The sequence below is a fragment of the Chiloscyllium punctatum genome, chromosome 38, assembly GCF_047496795.1.
Source record: "Chiloscyllium punctatum isolate Juve2018m chromosome 38, sChiPun1.3, whole genome shotgun sequence".
Classification (NCBI taxonomy): Eukaryota; Metazoa; Chordata; class Chondrichthyes; order Orectolobiformes; family Hemiscylliidae; genus Chiloscyllium; species Chiloscyllium punctatum.
In genome coordinates this window covers 16,735,906-16,751,348 of record NC_092776.1, presented here as the reverse complement: position 1 = coordinate 16,751,348, position 15,443 = coordinate 16,735,906, and the positions used below count along the sequence as shown (strand labels likewise).

General features: G+C 40.4%; 1 protein-coding gene across 3 annotated transcripts in view; it reads left to right on the top strand.

The window, feature by feature from the left end:
• nt5c2a (5'-nucleotidase, cytosolic IIa) overlaps positions 1–15,136 on the top strand; it is a 78,168-nt gene extending 63,032 nt beyond the window's left edge. For all 3 annotated transcript variants that reach the window (XM_072557288.1, XM_072557291.1, XM_072557290.1), the window contains exons 14-19: positions 4,736–4,802; positions 5,326–5,496; positions 7,445–7,496; positions 7,826–7,886; positions 10,266–10,442; positions 11,511–15,136. In XM_072557288.1, coding sequence (XP_072413389.1) covers positions 4,736–4,802; positions 5,326–5,496; positions 7,445–7,496; positions 7,826–7,886; positions 10,266–10,442; positions 11,511–11,753 — 771 coding nt within the window. In that variant the 3' untranslated portion in view covers positions 11,754–15,136. The remainder of the gene's footprint in view (positions 1–4,735; positions 4,803–5,325; positions 5,497–7,444; positions 7,497–7,825; positions 7,887–10,265; positions 10,443–11,510) is intronic.
• The last annotated feature ends 307 nt before the right edge of the window (positions 15,137–15,443 follow it).

The following is a 15,443-nucleotide window of genomic DNA, read 5'->3' as shown; positions in this document are numbered from 1 at the left end:
CAACCACTTTGCTGTGGTTCTAAATTTGTCTACTTATATCTCAGGTCCCTGTGTTTCTTCTTGACCCTCTTTAACATTGCACTACTTTGTTGATCTTGCATCTTCTACCTTCCAAAATGTATTACATGCCTCTATTAAATTTCATTTGCCAGATGCCTGCCCGTTTCACCAACCCATCTACCTTTCTAAGAAGTCTATTCCTGTCCTCCCAGATGACAGTATTTTCATGTTTTGTGTCATCTGCATACTTTTGAAATTGCATTGTGTGTAAATCTTTTCAGCTCCCAACTCTAGAACATTTAGTTTGTACAGCAGTGGTGTATGCAATGATATGATGGAACTGACTGAACTCTCCAGAATGGAGACTGGATGTGAGTCTGCCTCTGCCTCTGCCAGTCTTCCATCAGTTGGGTTACTTGCAAGAAGATACTTACATTTTTACAAAGAAGGATAGTGGGTAGAGGAGGGGGCTGCAAGAAGGGAGAAAGGGAGGAAGGAAGGGTCTGCAAGAAAGAGTATTGAGGGAAGGGTTGCCAAAGGGATGAAGGAGGATAAGGCTGCCAGAGGAGTGGAGGGAGTGAGAATCTATAGAGGAGACCAATGGTGCAACATGAGGAAATACTCATTTGGAACCAGGAAAACTTTAAATCACCTGAGGTAATGAATTCCCTGCAAATAAATATGAAATTTCTAGTTTAAGGCTGCCTAAGGTACTTGGATGCTGTTGTAGTGGGCAGTATGTCAATTGTTAGCTTAGATCTGGAATATATTAAGAGAGAGAATCTTGGAAAAGTAAATCATGTTTAACCAACTTATTGAAGCTTTTTGGTGTAGTATACGGAGTGGATAAAGGGGAATCGGTGTATCTGTTGTGCTTTGATTTCCAGGAGACTTCTCCCTATACCTCTTGATCCCCCTATTAATCAAGAATGTATCTATCTCAGTCTTAAATACAGTCAATGACTTGGCTTCCACGGCTTTCTGCGGCAATGCGTTCCACAGATCCACCCTCCTTCAAATGAAGAAATTCCTCTTCATTCTCTGTGTTTAAAAGGGTTGTCCACTCTTTTTCCAGGCCTCTCAGTCTTCTGTAAGTTTCAATGAGAATTCCAACCCCCCCCCCCCCCCCCCCCACTCCACCCTATACTTCTAAACTCCATTTCCATACAGACCCAGAGCGCTCAACTGCTCCTCATCATCATGTGACAAGCTCTTCATTCTTGTGAACGTTTTCCGGACCCCATCCAAAGCCAGCACATTTGCCCTTAGATATGGGAACAAAATTTGCTCACAATATTGACCAAAATCTTACCCAGCCTCAGCAGGACAACCCTGCTTTTGTGTTAGAGTACGCTCATAATTAAAGGCTAACATCGCATGTGTCTCCCTAATCACCAAGTAAACCTGCATATTAATATTAAGAGAAGCCTGAACTAAGTTTCCCAAGTCCATTTTTGCTTCAGATTTCGAGCTTTTCCTCATTTAGAAAACAGTCTATGCCTCTATTTTTTCCCACCAAAGTGTATTACCATACACTTTCCCCCATTTATTTCCATACATCACAAATTTGCCTACTCTCCTAGCCTGCCCAAGTCCTTGCCACTTACTCTACGCTACTTGTCCCTCCACATACCTTTGTTTCATCAAATTTAGCAACAATGCCCTCAGTTTCTTTGTCCAGATCGTTAATGTGTAATGTGAATAGATGTGGTCCCAAAACTGACTCCTGTAGAACTCCATCAATCACAGGCTGCCATCCTGAACAAGACCCTTTTATTTCCACCACCTGCCAGTCAGCCAATACCCTATCCATGTAAGTAGCTTGCTCTTAACACCACGGGTTTATAACTTTATGTCCTGTGTGATTACCTTTCAAAGGCCTTATGGAAATCAAAATAGGTCACATCTACTGGTTTACTTTGTCTAACTTGCTGACTAGCCACCTGAAAGAATTCTAACAGATTTGTCAGGTACAACCTCCCCTCGACAAAGTAATCATGATTTGGAGATGCTGGTGTTGGACTGGGGTGTACAAAGGTAAAAGTCACACAACAACAGGTTATAGTCCAACAGGTCTATTTGGAAGTACTAACTTTCAGAGCACTGCTCCTTCACCAGGTGGTTGTGGGGTATAAGATCATAAGACACAGAATTTAAAGCAGAAGTTTACAGTGTGATGTAACTGAAATTATACTTTGAAAAATACCTGGATTGTTTGTTAAATCTCATCTTTTAGAATGGGCCTGTTGGTTTCAGTTCTTTCATATGTAAATCTCAGAAATTTCTTAGTTACATTCTCAAGTGAACTTTATCTGGGCCAACATAGCACCAATTGTTAATACATTGAAGGTGTGAGGTACCCTGTGTTAGGCTGTCTGTGCCCCAATGTTCAGACTGATTCTAATCTTAAAGGGATTTACAGAATCTTACAAAAACATGCAGTTTTTGAACAAATAAAATGTAATTCTGCAAGTACAAATTCAACCCACAAACTTGTATGTGTGCATGTGTGTAAGTGTAAAGGGATATAAGTCTTTATAAGAATAGTAATTCTTATATAGACTTCTATTCTTATAAAGACTTGTACCTCTTTAGACTCTCAAACACACACAGACACAGACACAGACACACAGGCACACAATCTCCCCCTGCCCACCTCCAACAGACACCCACCCACATGCACGCATACACCAGTTTGTGGGGTGAATTTGTATTTGCAGAATTATATTTTACTTTGCTCAAAAACTGCATGAATCCATGTAAGATTCTGTAAATCGTTTTTCAGATTAGAATCAGTCTGACCATTGTAGCACAGACAGCCTCACACAGGGCAGCTCACACCTTCAATGCATTATCTGGGCTGACATGACACCAATTGTTAAAGTTCATTTGAGAATGTAACTTTTAAAAAAGTTTTGCAATTTACATATGAAAAAACTGAAACCAACGTGGCATTCTAAAAGATGAGAGACTTTAACAAACAATCCAGGTCTTTTTCAATATATAATTTCAGTTACATCACACTGTAAACTTTTGCTATAAATTCTGTGTCTTCTGATCTTATACTCCACAACCACCTGATGTAGGAGTAGTGCTCCGAAAGCTAGTACTCCCAAATAAACCTGTTGGACTATAACCTGGTGTGTGATTTTTGGATAATGGGGCAGCTGTAGATGTCATATACAGTACTTGGACTTCCAGAAGGCATTTGATATTGTGCTGTGTGAAGGGTTAATACATAAGGCTTAGGACTAGTTTGTTAGCCTGGACATAGCGTTGGCTAACCAACAAAGCAGAAAATCGGGATAAATGTGTCTTTTTATGGATGGCAAGCTGTAACTAGTGTGGTGTCACAAGATTTGGTTCTTGGGTCCTAACTACTTACAACCTATATTAATGACTTGGATGCAGGGATAGATAGCCAAATTTGTAGATGGTGCTAAAATAGGTGGGAAAGTAAATTGCAAGGAAGACATATGAAATTTACGAATGCATATGGTTAGATTAGGTGAATTTGCCAAAATATGATAAATTACATTTAATGTGCTTGAATGTGAGGTTATCCATTTTAGTTGGCATAGAAAGGCAACTTATTATCTAAATGGAGAGAAACTTCAGAGTGCTTCAATGCAGAGGAATCGGCAGAGGATGTCCTCGTGCATGAATTGCAGAAAACTAGTGTGCAAGTTATAAGAAAAACAGATGGATTTTGGTACTTGTTGTTAAAGGATTAGAATGTAATAGTAGGGAGGTGTTGCTGCAACTATACAAGGCAGTGGTGAGACTGCACCTGGAGTATTGCATGCAATTTTAGTCCCCTTACTTGAGGTAGGATGTAGTTGCGTTGGAGGCATTTCAGATGAGGTTCATTTAGGTTAATACCTAAAATTGAGAAATTGAGCAGTTTAAGTTCATAATTATCTGGTGCTTAGAGTGAGAAGAGATCTAACTGAGGTGTATAACATGCTAAAGGGGATTAACACTGTAGACATAGTGAAGATGCTCCCTCACATGAGGCAACATAGAAATAGAGATCATTGGTTTTAGGATAAAATGTAGCAAATTTAAAACCGATGCGGAGAAATTGATTCTTTCAAAAGGATCATGAATATGGAATTCACTACTCAAAGTGTGATGGATCTCAGAACGTTAAGTGAATTTAAGAACAAAATGGGCAGGTTTTTAATTAGCAGTGGGTTGAAGGATGATGGAGATTGGGCAGGAAATGGGGTTGAGGCAGAGGTGAATCAGCCATAATCATATGGCAGAGCAGGCTCAAGGGGCTCAATTGCCTACTCTTCTTAGTTATTTTGTTGATGGGTGGGTTGTCTGACAGGAAAGGTTAGTCAGGCTAGACTTGAATCCACAGGGGTTTAGAGTAGTAGGTAATTTAATCGAAACATATACATGATCCTGAAAGGTTGTGACATTGTGGCTGTGGAAAGGATGTTTCCTCGTGTGGATAATCTGGAACTATGGGGTTACAGTTTAAAAATAAACGGTCGCCAATTTAAAACAGATGAGAAAGTTTCTCTTGTTGAGGGTCACAAGTCTCTGGAACTCTTCCTGAAATGCTAGTTGAAACAGCATTTGGCAGAGTCTACCTAAGACTCCACTTACAAGGAGCCATGCACCTGCACTCCTAAGTCTCTTTGTTTGGCAACAGTTTAAAAAAAAAATTGAGCCCTGCATCCGTCAGATATAAAGACTGCATTTTCACTTTCTTTCTGTGTAGGCAACTGGTCACCTGAAGATTGGGACACACACAGGACCCCTCCAGCATGGGATTGTGTACTCGGGTGGTAAGTACACCAGCAGTTAGTTTCCTCTTTTTGCCTATTGGCTACCTATTAACTCACCTTGATATGCCTGCTGTCAGGAGAGAGTTCATCAGACCTTACACTTGCATGTGTCATATTGGCACCTGTGTTCTGCCAATATAGGAACTATTTGGTGACCACTGAAATCATTTTTTAATTTCCTGTCTCCAAACCAGGGTGCTGAGCTCCAAAGTTTGCCCAAGCTGAGATCAACCAACTTAGCAACCATTAGTGTGTGGACAAGAGTAAGAAATCATCACCTGGAGCAGAGTTAGTCCTGGGGAAAGATGGGAACTTGTGTTCTAATAAGAGTGGGAAAGGTGGTGGTAGAGGTGCAGTCGGGGGAATGTTGGGACTGAAGCTGTCATGGGTGTTGGGACCGTGTTGTCTACTCACACCCTCCCCAGCCACCTTTTGTGTCTGGTTTGTGGTAATGTTCATATGGATCCTAAAGGTCAGACGTGAAAGAGAAGATGTCACATGATTCTTGCTGTCTGTTTTTCAGGTTCCTCAGATATTATGGGTGACCTGCTGGGGACAAAAGGCAAAGACATTTTGTACATCGGTGATCACATTTTTGGTGATATTTTGAAGTCGAAGAAGCGACAGGGCTGGAGAACATTCCTGGTCATCCCAGAACTCGCACAAGAGCTACATGTCTGGACTGACAAAAGCAGTAAGAGGATAGTGCTGACTATCTGTTGTTTACAACTTCTCAGTTATTTCCTGGGAGCCAGATGCTACAAAATTCTCACTCAGTTTAGTATCTATTCTTGCTTCCATTCTTACTCCTCAGCACAGTGTGAAGAAATGTCATAGAGATATATGGCTTGGAAACCAGACCCTTTGGTCCAAGTCATCCATGCTGATCAGATATCCGAACCTGATCTAGTCCCATTTGGCCCATATCCCTCTAAACCCTTCCCATTCATGTAGCTATCAAGATGCCTTTTAAATATTGTAATTGTACCTGCCACCTCCACCTCTTGGAGACTTGTTCCAAATATGCACCACCCTCTGTGTGGAAAAAGTTGCTCATCAAGTCCCTTTTTAAGTCTTTCCCTCTAGCTTAAACCTATGCCATCCAGGTTTAGACTCCCCTACCCTGGGAAAAAGACCTTAGCTACTGACTCTGTCCATTCTCCTCAGGATTTCATAAGGTCACCTGTTAGCCTTTGCTCCAGGGAAAAGAGCCCCAGCCTATTCAGCTTCTCCCTTTTGCTCAAACCCTCCAATCCCAGCAATGTCCATGTATATCTTTTCTAACCCTTTCAGGTTTAACAACATCTTTCCTATACTTTGAAGAGTGGAATTGCAAATAGTATTTTTAAAGTGGCTTAACCAATGACTTATACAGCCAGAACATGACTTCCCAACTCCTGTAGTCTATGTTCTGACCAAATGCTGCCTTCACCACCCTGTCTACCAAAAACTGCACTTTCAAGGAACTATGCACCTGCACTCCTAGGTCTCCTTGTTTTGGCAACACTGCCCAAGACCCTACCATTAACTGTAAACCTCCTGTCCTGGTTTGCGTTAGCAAAATTCAACATTTCATATTAATCCAAATCAAGCTCCGTCTGCCACCCATTGGCTCTTCTGATTAAAGTCCCATTGTTTTGTGAGAACTTTCTTCACTGTCCACTACATCATCAATTTTGGTGTCATCTGCAAACTTATTAACCATGCCTCCTCTATTCACATCCAAATCATTTATATAAATGATAAAAAACAGTGGACTGAGAACCAATCCTTGCAGCACACTGCTGGTCACAGGCCTCCAAGCTGAAAAATAACCCTCAACCACCTCCCTCTATCTCCCTACCTTCAAGCCAATTTTGTATACAATTGGCTAACTCTCTCTGAATTCCATGTGATCTAATTTTTTTTAACCATTCTACCATGTAGAAACTTTTTGCATGCCTTGCTGAAGTCCATATCAACAATGTCTACTGCTCTGCCCTCATCTATTTTCTTGGTCATGTCCTCAGAAAATTTAGTGAAATGTAATTTTCCACACACAAAGCCATGTTGATTCCCCTGAATCTATCCTTGCCTTTTCAAATACATGTAAATTCTGTCCCTCAAAATCCCCTCCAACAACTTATCCATTACTGAAGTTGGCGCACCGGTTGATAGTTGTCTTTTCCCTACCACCTTTTAAATAATGACATCATATTAGCCATCTTGCAGTCTTCAGGCTCCTCACCTGTGGCTGTTAATGATGCAAATATCTTCACAAGGGACATGGCAATCTCTTCACTAATTTCCCACAAAGTTATCGGATACACCTGATAGGTCCTGGGGATTTGTCTATCTTTTATGCATTTTAAGAGCTTCAGCACTTCCTGTAATAGGGACTTTTTTTTTCTTTCAAGACATTACAATTTATTTCCCCCAGTTCCCTAGCTTCCATGTTTCTCTGCTATTTAACTATTATTCTATGACCCCATTGCTAGGATTTAGAGCACTGAACTCCTTTCCTATCTCCCCCATATCAACACTTTGTATGGCACAGAGCCAGCATCTCATTGGTCATCAGTGTTTACTGACCTGTGTTAAACTCTACCTGCCCATGGTCTGTGTGCTTTGTGCCAGTGCAGTAACATTGCTTTCTTTTCCAGTTTTGTTTGAAGAGTTGCAGAGTCTGGATGTGTTTCTGGCTGAACTATACAAGTGAGTATCAAGATGATTTTAGAATAAAAAGCCAGAAAAGCAATTAAACCAGTTCCCTGAAAATTTATTAATGGTTTTGATTTAAATATGAAATGAGTGGCACTGCACAGAATGATGGCAGGCACTTTGAGATTAGATTTAGGTTTTGTTTATTAGCTGAATCCTTTTTATTAGATTCTAACTCTCACTCCTGGCTCTCTTATTCAAGATATTGATCACTCTGAAACATTTGCTGTCTCATTTTGTTTCATGCTAATAGAATTTCCTGATAATTATTTAATGTTTCCTCTTTAACAATTGGTTAATCTGCCTTTCTTCCATTTCCTCAGGCACCTAGACAGTAGCAGTAATGAGAGGCCTGACATCAGTGCCATTCAGCGAAGGATCAAGGTGAGGCCCTGGCTGGCTTTGTTGCTGGTGTGTGTGAAACAGGGCTCATTGCAAAGGCTTTGAGACTTAAACTATGGGTTCAGAAATTCCCAAAGACTTGTATGATATTCCATCCTGTAAATAAGGAGCCCTGTGGGAGTGATATGGGCAATGATTGAGATATCCATCTGTCTGTGTTTCCATCTCATGCTGCCACTGAACTGCTTTCTTCCTCTCTGATTATTCTATTCTGCCTCATATTGTAAAAGCTTTCCCTTCCTATTGTTGTCACCTAAACCCTACTCACTATTATGCTTCCTCATTATCTCCATTCTATTCTTGTTTTCCTCTCACTCCTCCACTTATTCTCTTTCTGTCACCCCACACTACCCTCCTACTAATTCTCAATATTTCTCTAGCTATCTCAAGTCTCTTATCACCTGAGTTTCCCTTGCTTGGTACCACCTGGATGAATTTATGTTGCGCACACGCCTTAATGAGCAGAAACTGCCCATAATTGGAACTAAATAAACAGTATTTGGATCATTTCATTACTGTCCCCAGATGGAGTACCACAAGGAATGCTTTACATTTTTCCCGTGTACCTGATGTTCAGTGTCTCCTTTTTTTTCCCCTCTGTGCCATTAATATTTTGAAGCTGTCTCCATTCTTGATGCCAGTTTGAATCCTGTGTACTGTTTCCCATGTAGCCAACTTCTGTTCAAACATTCAACAAACTTAAACCCTCCTCTTTGCACCAGTTTTGCAATTGGATGTTTCTTTTGTATTCTTGTCTTTGTCTAGTCTAGGTACTAGTCTTATTGCTGCTAGTACTAGCATTGTTGCTTATTTTATTAATGTTTTTTCGTCTTTGTGAGTTTACTGCGCAAGAGTCTTCCTTATATTGCCAGGCAGAGAACTCTCCCTTCACCCCCACTCTTGCTGAGAGTCTTTGTTCTGGACCAGTCACTTGCTTGGGCAAATATTTGAGTTCTTCACATCCTTTTACATCACGGTGCATTACAGGTCAAGGACAACGGAGTGAGTGACATTCTGCATCCTTTGGCTTGGTTAGTAGGTTCCATTATTCTGAATGCTGTGATTTATTGATTGATGGAATTGGTTTCTCCTGTGTCTTGTTTGAGTATCCACATTTTATTCACACCCTGCGAATAGCTTGCTTCAAAATTACCTTTTTGGAGGGGGCCTCAGACATGTCCACTTTTTCCTCAGTCAAGGGTTCCTCCACCATTGTTAACAGGGCCCTCAGCAGTGTCCGACTTGTTTGCCACAATTTTGTCCTCACCCCTGCTGTTCCCATGCACAACAATGGTAGTTTCCCTGTCCTCCCTTGCCACCATGCCATCCAAAGGACCATAAACTGCCATTTCCAATGCCTCAAGCAGGATGTGGCCACCAGACACTCATTCCCCTTCCTTATCAGCATTCCAAAGGAATAGTTTCCTCTGGAATAGCCTGATCCAGTCTTCCAACACATCCCCACACTTCCATGTTGCATCTTCCCATGCAATTACAGAAGCTGCAGCACTTGCCCAATACCACCTCGCTACTCAAGGCTCGACACACACATTCCAGATGAAGCAGCAATTTACTTACAGTAATTAGATGGGATGAAGTGCATTTTCTGCTCACAATGTGGGCTTCTCAACACTGGGGAAACAGAATGCAGACTAGGTTACCACTTTGTGCAATACCTCTAACCTGTCTGTGAAAATATTCTGAGCTTCCAGTTGCCACTTCAATGCTCCATGTTTCCATGCCAACATATCTCACAACCAACAAGTTGGAGGAGCAACACTTCATCTTCCATCTAGGTACCTCACAGCCCACAGAACTTAATATTGAATTTCAAAATTTCAGAGCATGAACATCTTTCTCTACATTATTTGCCCTATCCCACGTTCCAAGTCCTGTGTTGTATTGATTCCTCTGAACACAGCCAACCCATTTTCTTCAACTATTCACACTTTCTGGTAGCATCCATCTCTCTCCTGGCTTATCAGCAATACCGTTTCACGTGGCTTTCCTTTTTATTCTGTCTCAGGGTACCAACTTCATTTATTGAATTCAACCTCTCTCTCCTGCACACAGGAAAAATAATCCTGCCATCAGCACACATACTACTATATCCCAGCTAAAGGATCACCGGACTCAACTGTTTTTATTCTCTCTCCATTAGATGCTGAGTTTCTCTAGCAGTTTTTTTGTTTTATTTCCCCTTAACAGTTTAATGGTTCTAATTATTCATTGTTTAAATTTGACTATTGCCAGGAAATATTTAAATGAGACTTTGAAGCAATGAATAATGTAAGATTGAGAAGTATGAGGCAAACTTTCCTGGTTATGTTTTCACCAGTGCTGTGTTCTTCCTATTTGTAGAAAGTCACTCATGATATGGACATGTGTTATGGGATGATGGGGAGCCTTTTCCGTAGTGGTTCCCGTCAAACACTCTTTGCCAGTCAGGTGATGCGTTATGCCGATCTGTATGCAGCATCCTTCATCAATCTTCTCTACTATCCCTTCAGTTACCTCTTCCGTGCTGCCCATGTCTTGGTGAGTATGTGCGATCTGACCAGAATATTGTGTTATTTCCCCTGCAGAAGCACAAACCTGTGATAAGTTCAGTTTAAGGTGCACTGCCTGGTGGATTTTTAAAAAAATTTGAATTACTGAGACCATGGCTAATCCCAGTCATGCTATCAGTGAATGTTGAAAATTGTGTCATTGCCCCTACACTGAGAAAGTGAACTATCAGAGTTCCTATTCCTAAGAATGGTCCATCAGCTCTGGTTTAGGATTGGGTTCAAATCTGATTTTGTTCACAGCCAAATATGGAGTTGCATGAAAAATAGTAAGCTTGGGGAGATGCTGTTTGGAATGAATGACTAAAGTAGTAAATTAATGTACCAAAAACTGACTGACCTTGGTCAGGGGAATTTCACTTCACTGAAAGTTTGATTTGCTGGGGTAAAGAATCCTTTCTGTTCCAGCATTGCAGTTAGGGGAGCAAAAAATTCTGCTCCACCCTAAAGTGTCCTCTGCCCCAAGATACAGCCTTCCCATCACTGTCCCAGGACACTAGTCCACTTGGTGCACCAACTAATTATTGCTAATTTAAGGCTGAGTTATAGGTAATTGTATACAATAGGATCTAGATTTTGATTAAGACTGGGTTTTTACTAAGAATCCTAATTGTAAACTGAATGGTAACATGACCACTTTGATTTGGTTTGATTTTGAAACCAAGTGTGATCATGAGCAGGTTGTGTCAGCCAATTTCCTGTCATCTTTTGCCTCTGCCAGACTAGAGTTGAGCTTTCCAGCCACTGGTTCAGGTTACTGTTGCTGAGGTTCAATCCCAGGTGCTGCTGACCATTTGCAAATCACAGGATTCTCAGCAAAGATTACCTGCATTCAAAATACTTTTCTCCTCTTCTCCCTTCCTCCCCCAAATTTGTGCTGTGCATTTCTTCTGTTTTTGCCTGTGCCTGATCTCTTGTACACTGATTCCTCACTGTTGCATTGTCTTTCTGCTCTGTTTTCCTCTTGGAGTACGCTGTTTCTCCTATTATCTCCTCCTGGCTGCCTTGTTTTGTTCCCTGATGTGCTGTTGTTCTTCAGATGCCTCATGAGTCAACAGTGGAGCACAGCCATGTCGATATTCATGATGTTGAGTCTCCAATGGCAACTCGCAACCGCTCAACGAGCTCCATGGATATTAAAGAGACTGAGTACAAACGGCACCATCTCACTCGATCAATTAGCGAAATAAAACCACCCAACCTTTTCCCACAAACTCCACAAGAAATTACACACTGCCATGATGAAGATGATGACGAAGAGGAGGAAGAGGAGGAAGAATAATAAGCAAGTGAATCTCTTTAATTCTGCCCCATCCCACAGAAGTGACACAGTTTTAAGTATGTAAAATTGAAGATTAGTAACCTGATCAGAATGGAAAGATGACTGTGAAATGTTCAATGGATTCAAAGGGACAGGGTTTCGTTTCAAACCTGGAAATTTGTGAGAAGCGCTAAATATTGAAACTTGTTTTTCAGTTTTCCTTTAAGTAATTTGATAATGTGCAAATGAATTTTAATTGCAAGTCAGAAGTTTGCATTGAATGCAGGAAATGATGGACTTTTGAAGACTGAGTTAAACATTGTCACATCTGTGACAATTTCATTGGATGTTTCACTGAAGATAATAGTTGTTGGAAAGGGAATTGTAAAATTGAGCCTGTAATTTCTCTGTCTTTGACTTAGCACAGCCTGAGATTCTGACAACACCAGCAAATTGTTTTAAACTCCTCTTAAACTGAGCCTTTTTTGGATCCGTCCTCTGGTTCTTATGTTTTATTCTTATATTTTTGTTGTAGTTCTGGGTGTTTGGTCTCTCTCTATGGAATTGGAGTTTATGAATGATTGATTGGAGTAGGATCAGGGAACTTTATGCATTCACTTTTCAAAGTTGACTAATGTTAACCTTGGTACAGAGAAGTTGCATGTTTCTGCAGCAATTGGAGTTTGAAAAATGGGTCCTTGAAGCTGCTTCTGTTGGACAATACTTGAACATCTGGTAGATCTTCAGTGCAAAACAACAAGAGTTGGGAATCCCACAAATGTTTTTAGGGTGGGTGATGTGGTATGTAGAATTGACTGTATGTGGTATCACTGCACAAATTGCAGTTTATATTTTTCTAATTGCTTTCCTTTCAGCACAGTGGCTTGGGGTTTGGATCCAAATTCAGTCAAGTGTAGAACTGACCATTTTGGTTAAAGATGATGTGAGAAATTTAAAAGTTTTAATTGGGATAATGTAAAGGGAGTTTTGCTGTGCATAAGCATCTAACCTTTTGCTGTATCTGCCCAGGGAGAATAAATTACATTTTGTATTGTAACATTTAAGACAAGCAGCCCCTTGATTGGTATCCCAGCTACCATCTTAACTGTTTAACCTTTTCACCACTGCACAGTGGCAGCAGTGTGTACCGTCCACAAGATGCATAGGAGCAACTCACTCAGGCTGTTTCAAAGCCACACCCCTTTGCAACTAAAAGGAGAAAGGAGAGGAAACACACAGGACAATAACCTGCATTATCTTCTCCACTTCCATGCCATCCATTTGGAAACTTATTTTCAATTTCTTTGTCATTATTGGGTCAAAATCCTGTAAATTTCTCTTTAACATCACTGTGGGAATACTTTAACCAAGCCAACTGCAGTGAATCTTGGTCACCACCATATTCTTGAGGGCAATAAATACTGGCCTTACTGGCAGCACCTACTATTTCTTTGATACTCAAAATAAAAAATAAGCTGGTGTGAAATAGTGAACACTCACCATTTTTATATTTGCTGTATTCAAAACACTGCCTTATGTATCTATTGATCCATTGGTCAAGGCCATTATTCTCACTAAAAGCTTGTTGTGCAGGACCAGCTTTAATGCATGATATCTTTCCAGAAAGTTTTTTCTTTAGAACAAGGCCAATGGCTGTACCTTACAGGTGGTTGTGCAGTCCTGCACATGTGCAGTTTAGGAGGAATGTTGGTTGGAGCCCATTAATATTGTTGCCATCCTTGCACCTTATCATTGTGAGAATTTTTAAATTTGGCTGATGTCAGGGCTGTTGTATGAACTAAAGCAGACCAATTGTTTGATTTTGCACTTTGGCAAGAGAAGTAAACAGTCTGCAATGTGTAGCCTGAATTTGTCTGAATTTCTGTTCCTTCATTCAGATTTTACTGTGTTCCCATTTCACTGCTTGATTCTTTGCCCCACCCATATACAGTTTCACTTCTAGTTACGCAGACAGAACAGAAATTGAGTTTTCCTCCATTCAGACTGGTAGTTGCCCAGCAGCAAGTGTTCTTTTTTTCACTAGAGTAGAAGCTGGCTGAACAGATGGTACTTGTAAAGTTCGAGGAATTGAAGTTCCTAAATGATCAAGGATTCTGATGAGCAGCAGAATTGTTTCCCGAGATGTTTGAAATTTCAATTTTTTTTTAAGAAACAAATGTTAGTTGCACCCTAGATATTTGCATTGGGATCAGAATCTCTGCTGTCACCCTATGTATTTTTCAATGAAGGGTTCAATCAACATAATGATTTAAACCACAACCTCAAAAGGTTTATTTCAGGACCCTCTGCTCTACTGCCACTTTTGCTTATCCCCTGAAACAACCACTTGGTATGGTTTAAGTGTGAATGGTGACAGTTTAAATTAGCGTGATTTATTTTTTTATGCTTGAGCAAATACATTCATAGCTGCCTCCAAAGTATTAGGTTAGGGCTGTTTTCCTAAAGACCTTGATTACTGATGCTGTCTTATTACTGGGTTTTAATCTGGACGTGGATTGCTAAATGTTGAGATTATATTGTCTTCTGCTTTCATGTTTTTTAACTACCTACCTGAATCATGCTATTGTTTTGCTGCCCTCTGCCTCAGTCCCAGCTTCCAGTTGTCCATACAACAGTTATTTAATAAACTCACAGGAATTGGTGGGATTTTTAAATCCTTGCAAGTAAATAGCAATGGCAGATTACCAATAATTGCACAATATAGAGCTTGTGAGTATGTATTTTATAGGCATACTGCCAATTCATTGGTCCTGAAAGCTTAAGTCTTGTTTTACTCAATCTTGGAGGATCTTGGTTGTTGCAAATAGCTGAAATGAGGATGAGAACAGCTAGTGTGGACACAAATGAGCTTGCTCTGGTGCTTTATAAAATATCGAACTTTCTGTCCACTTCCAAAAAATTCAAAGGGTCCTCACAAAGCAATCCAAGAGGAGCTAAAACTGACTGCAAAATCCTACAGTTACTAATTTATCCAAGTTGTGCGGTTGTAGTTTCCCTTGTTCACCTATGGTTTTACAAACTTAAGATCAGTCCTGGCATTTGTAGAAATGAATTTGTTAGTCTCGCTACCATTGTAATATCTCACTGTCTGGCTTTTCTGATCTCTCTTGTTCCAGTGATTGTGAAGAGCTTCCTTTTTTAAAAAGAACTAGGAAAAATGATTTGCTTGGAACTCTTGGGGGATGGAGCAGTTAGTGGTGATACTGAATCATGGCCAAGGGCCAGTATGCAACAAACATAGAAACTGAGAATTAGTTAAAAGCAATGAAAGTGGTAACCCTTTAGGGAAACCACTCCAGGATTTCCTGTTCAACTGTAATATGTATATATATTGTTCCTGATGCTGTTTGTAAAATAAAAGGATGAAACAATGTTGAGACACAGATTTGCCTGTTATGAATGTGTGCAGAATACACAGTTCTGGGAACGTTAATCACCAGGGCTGGCTGTAAAGCACTTATGCACATCTCACTTTATACAGCACTTCAGTATACTACATGGGAAAGATAGTCATGTGTAACACTACCTTGCTGAGTACACAACATTTAGGATAATGTGACTGGGATGCGGTGTTTGCGGTATTTTTATTTCTGGCACTAAACATCTTTCCTCATTTCTGAGCAGATGAATGATTGATTTTTGTTTGCAGCTAGGATTACAGGAAATGATATGATGCATTGATTTCTTATC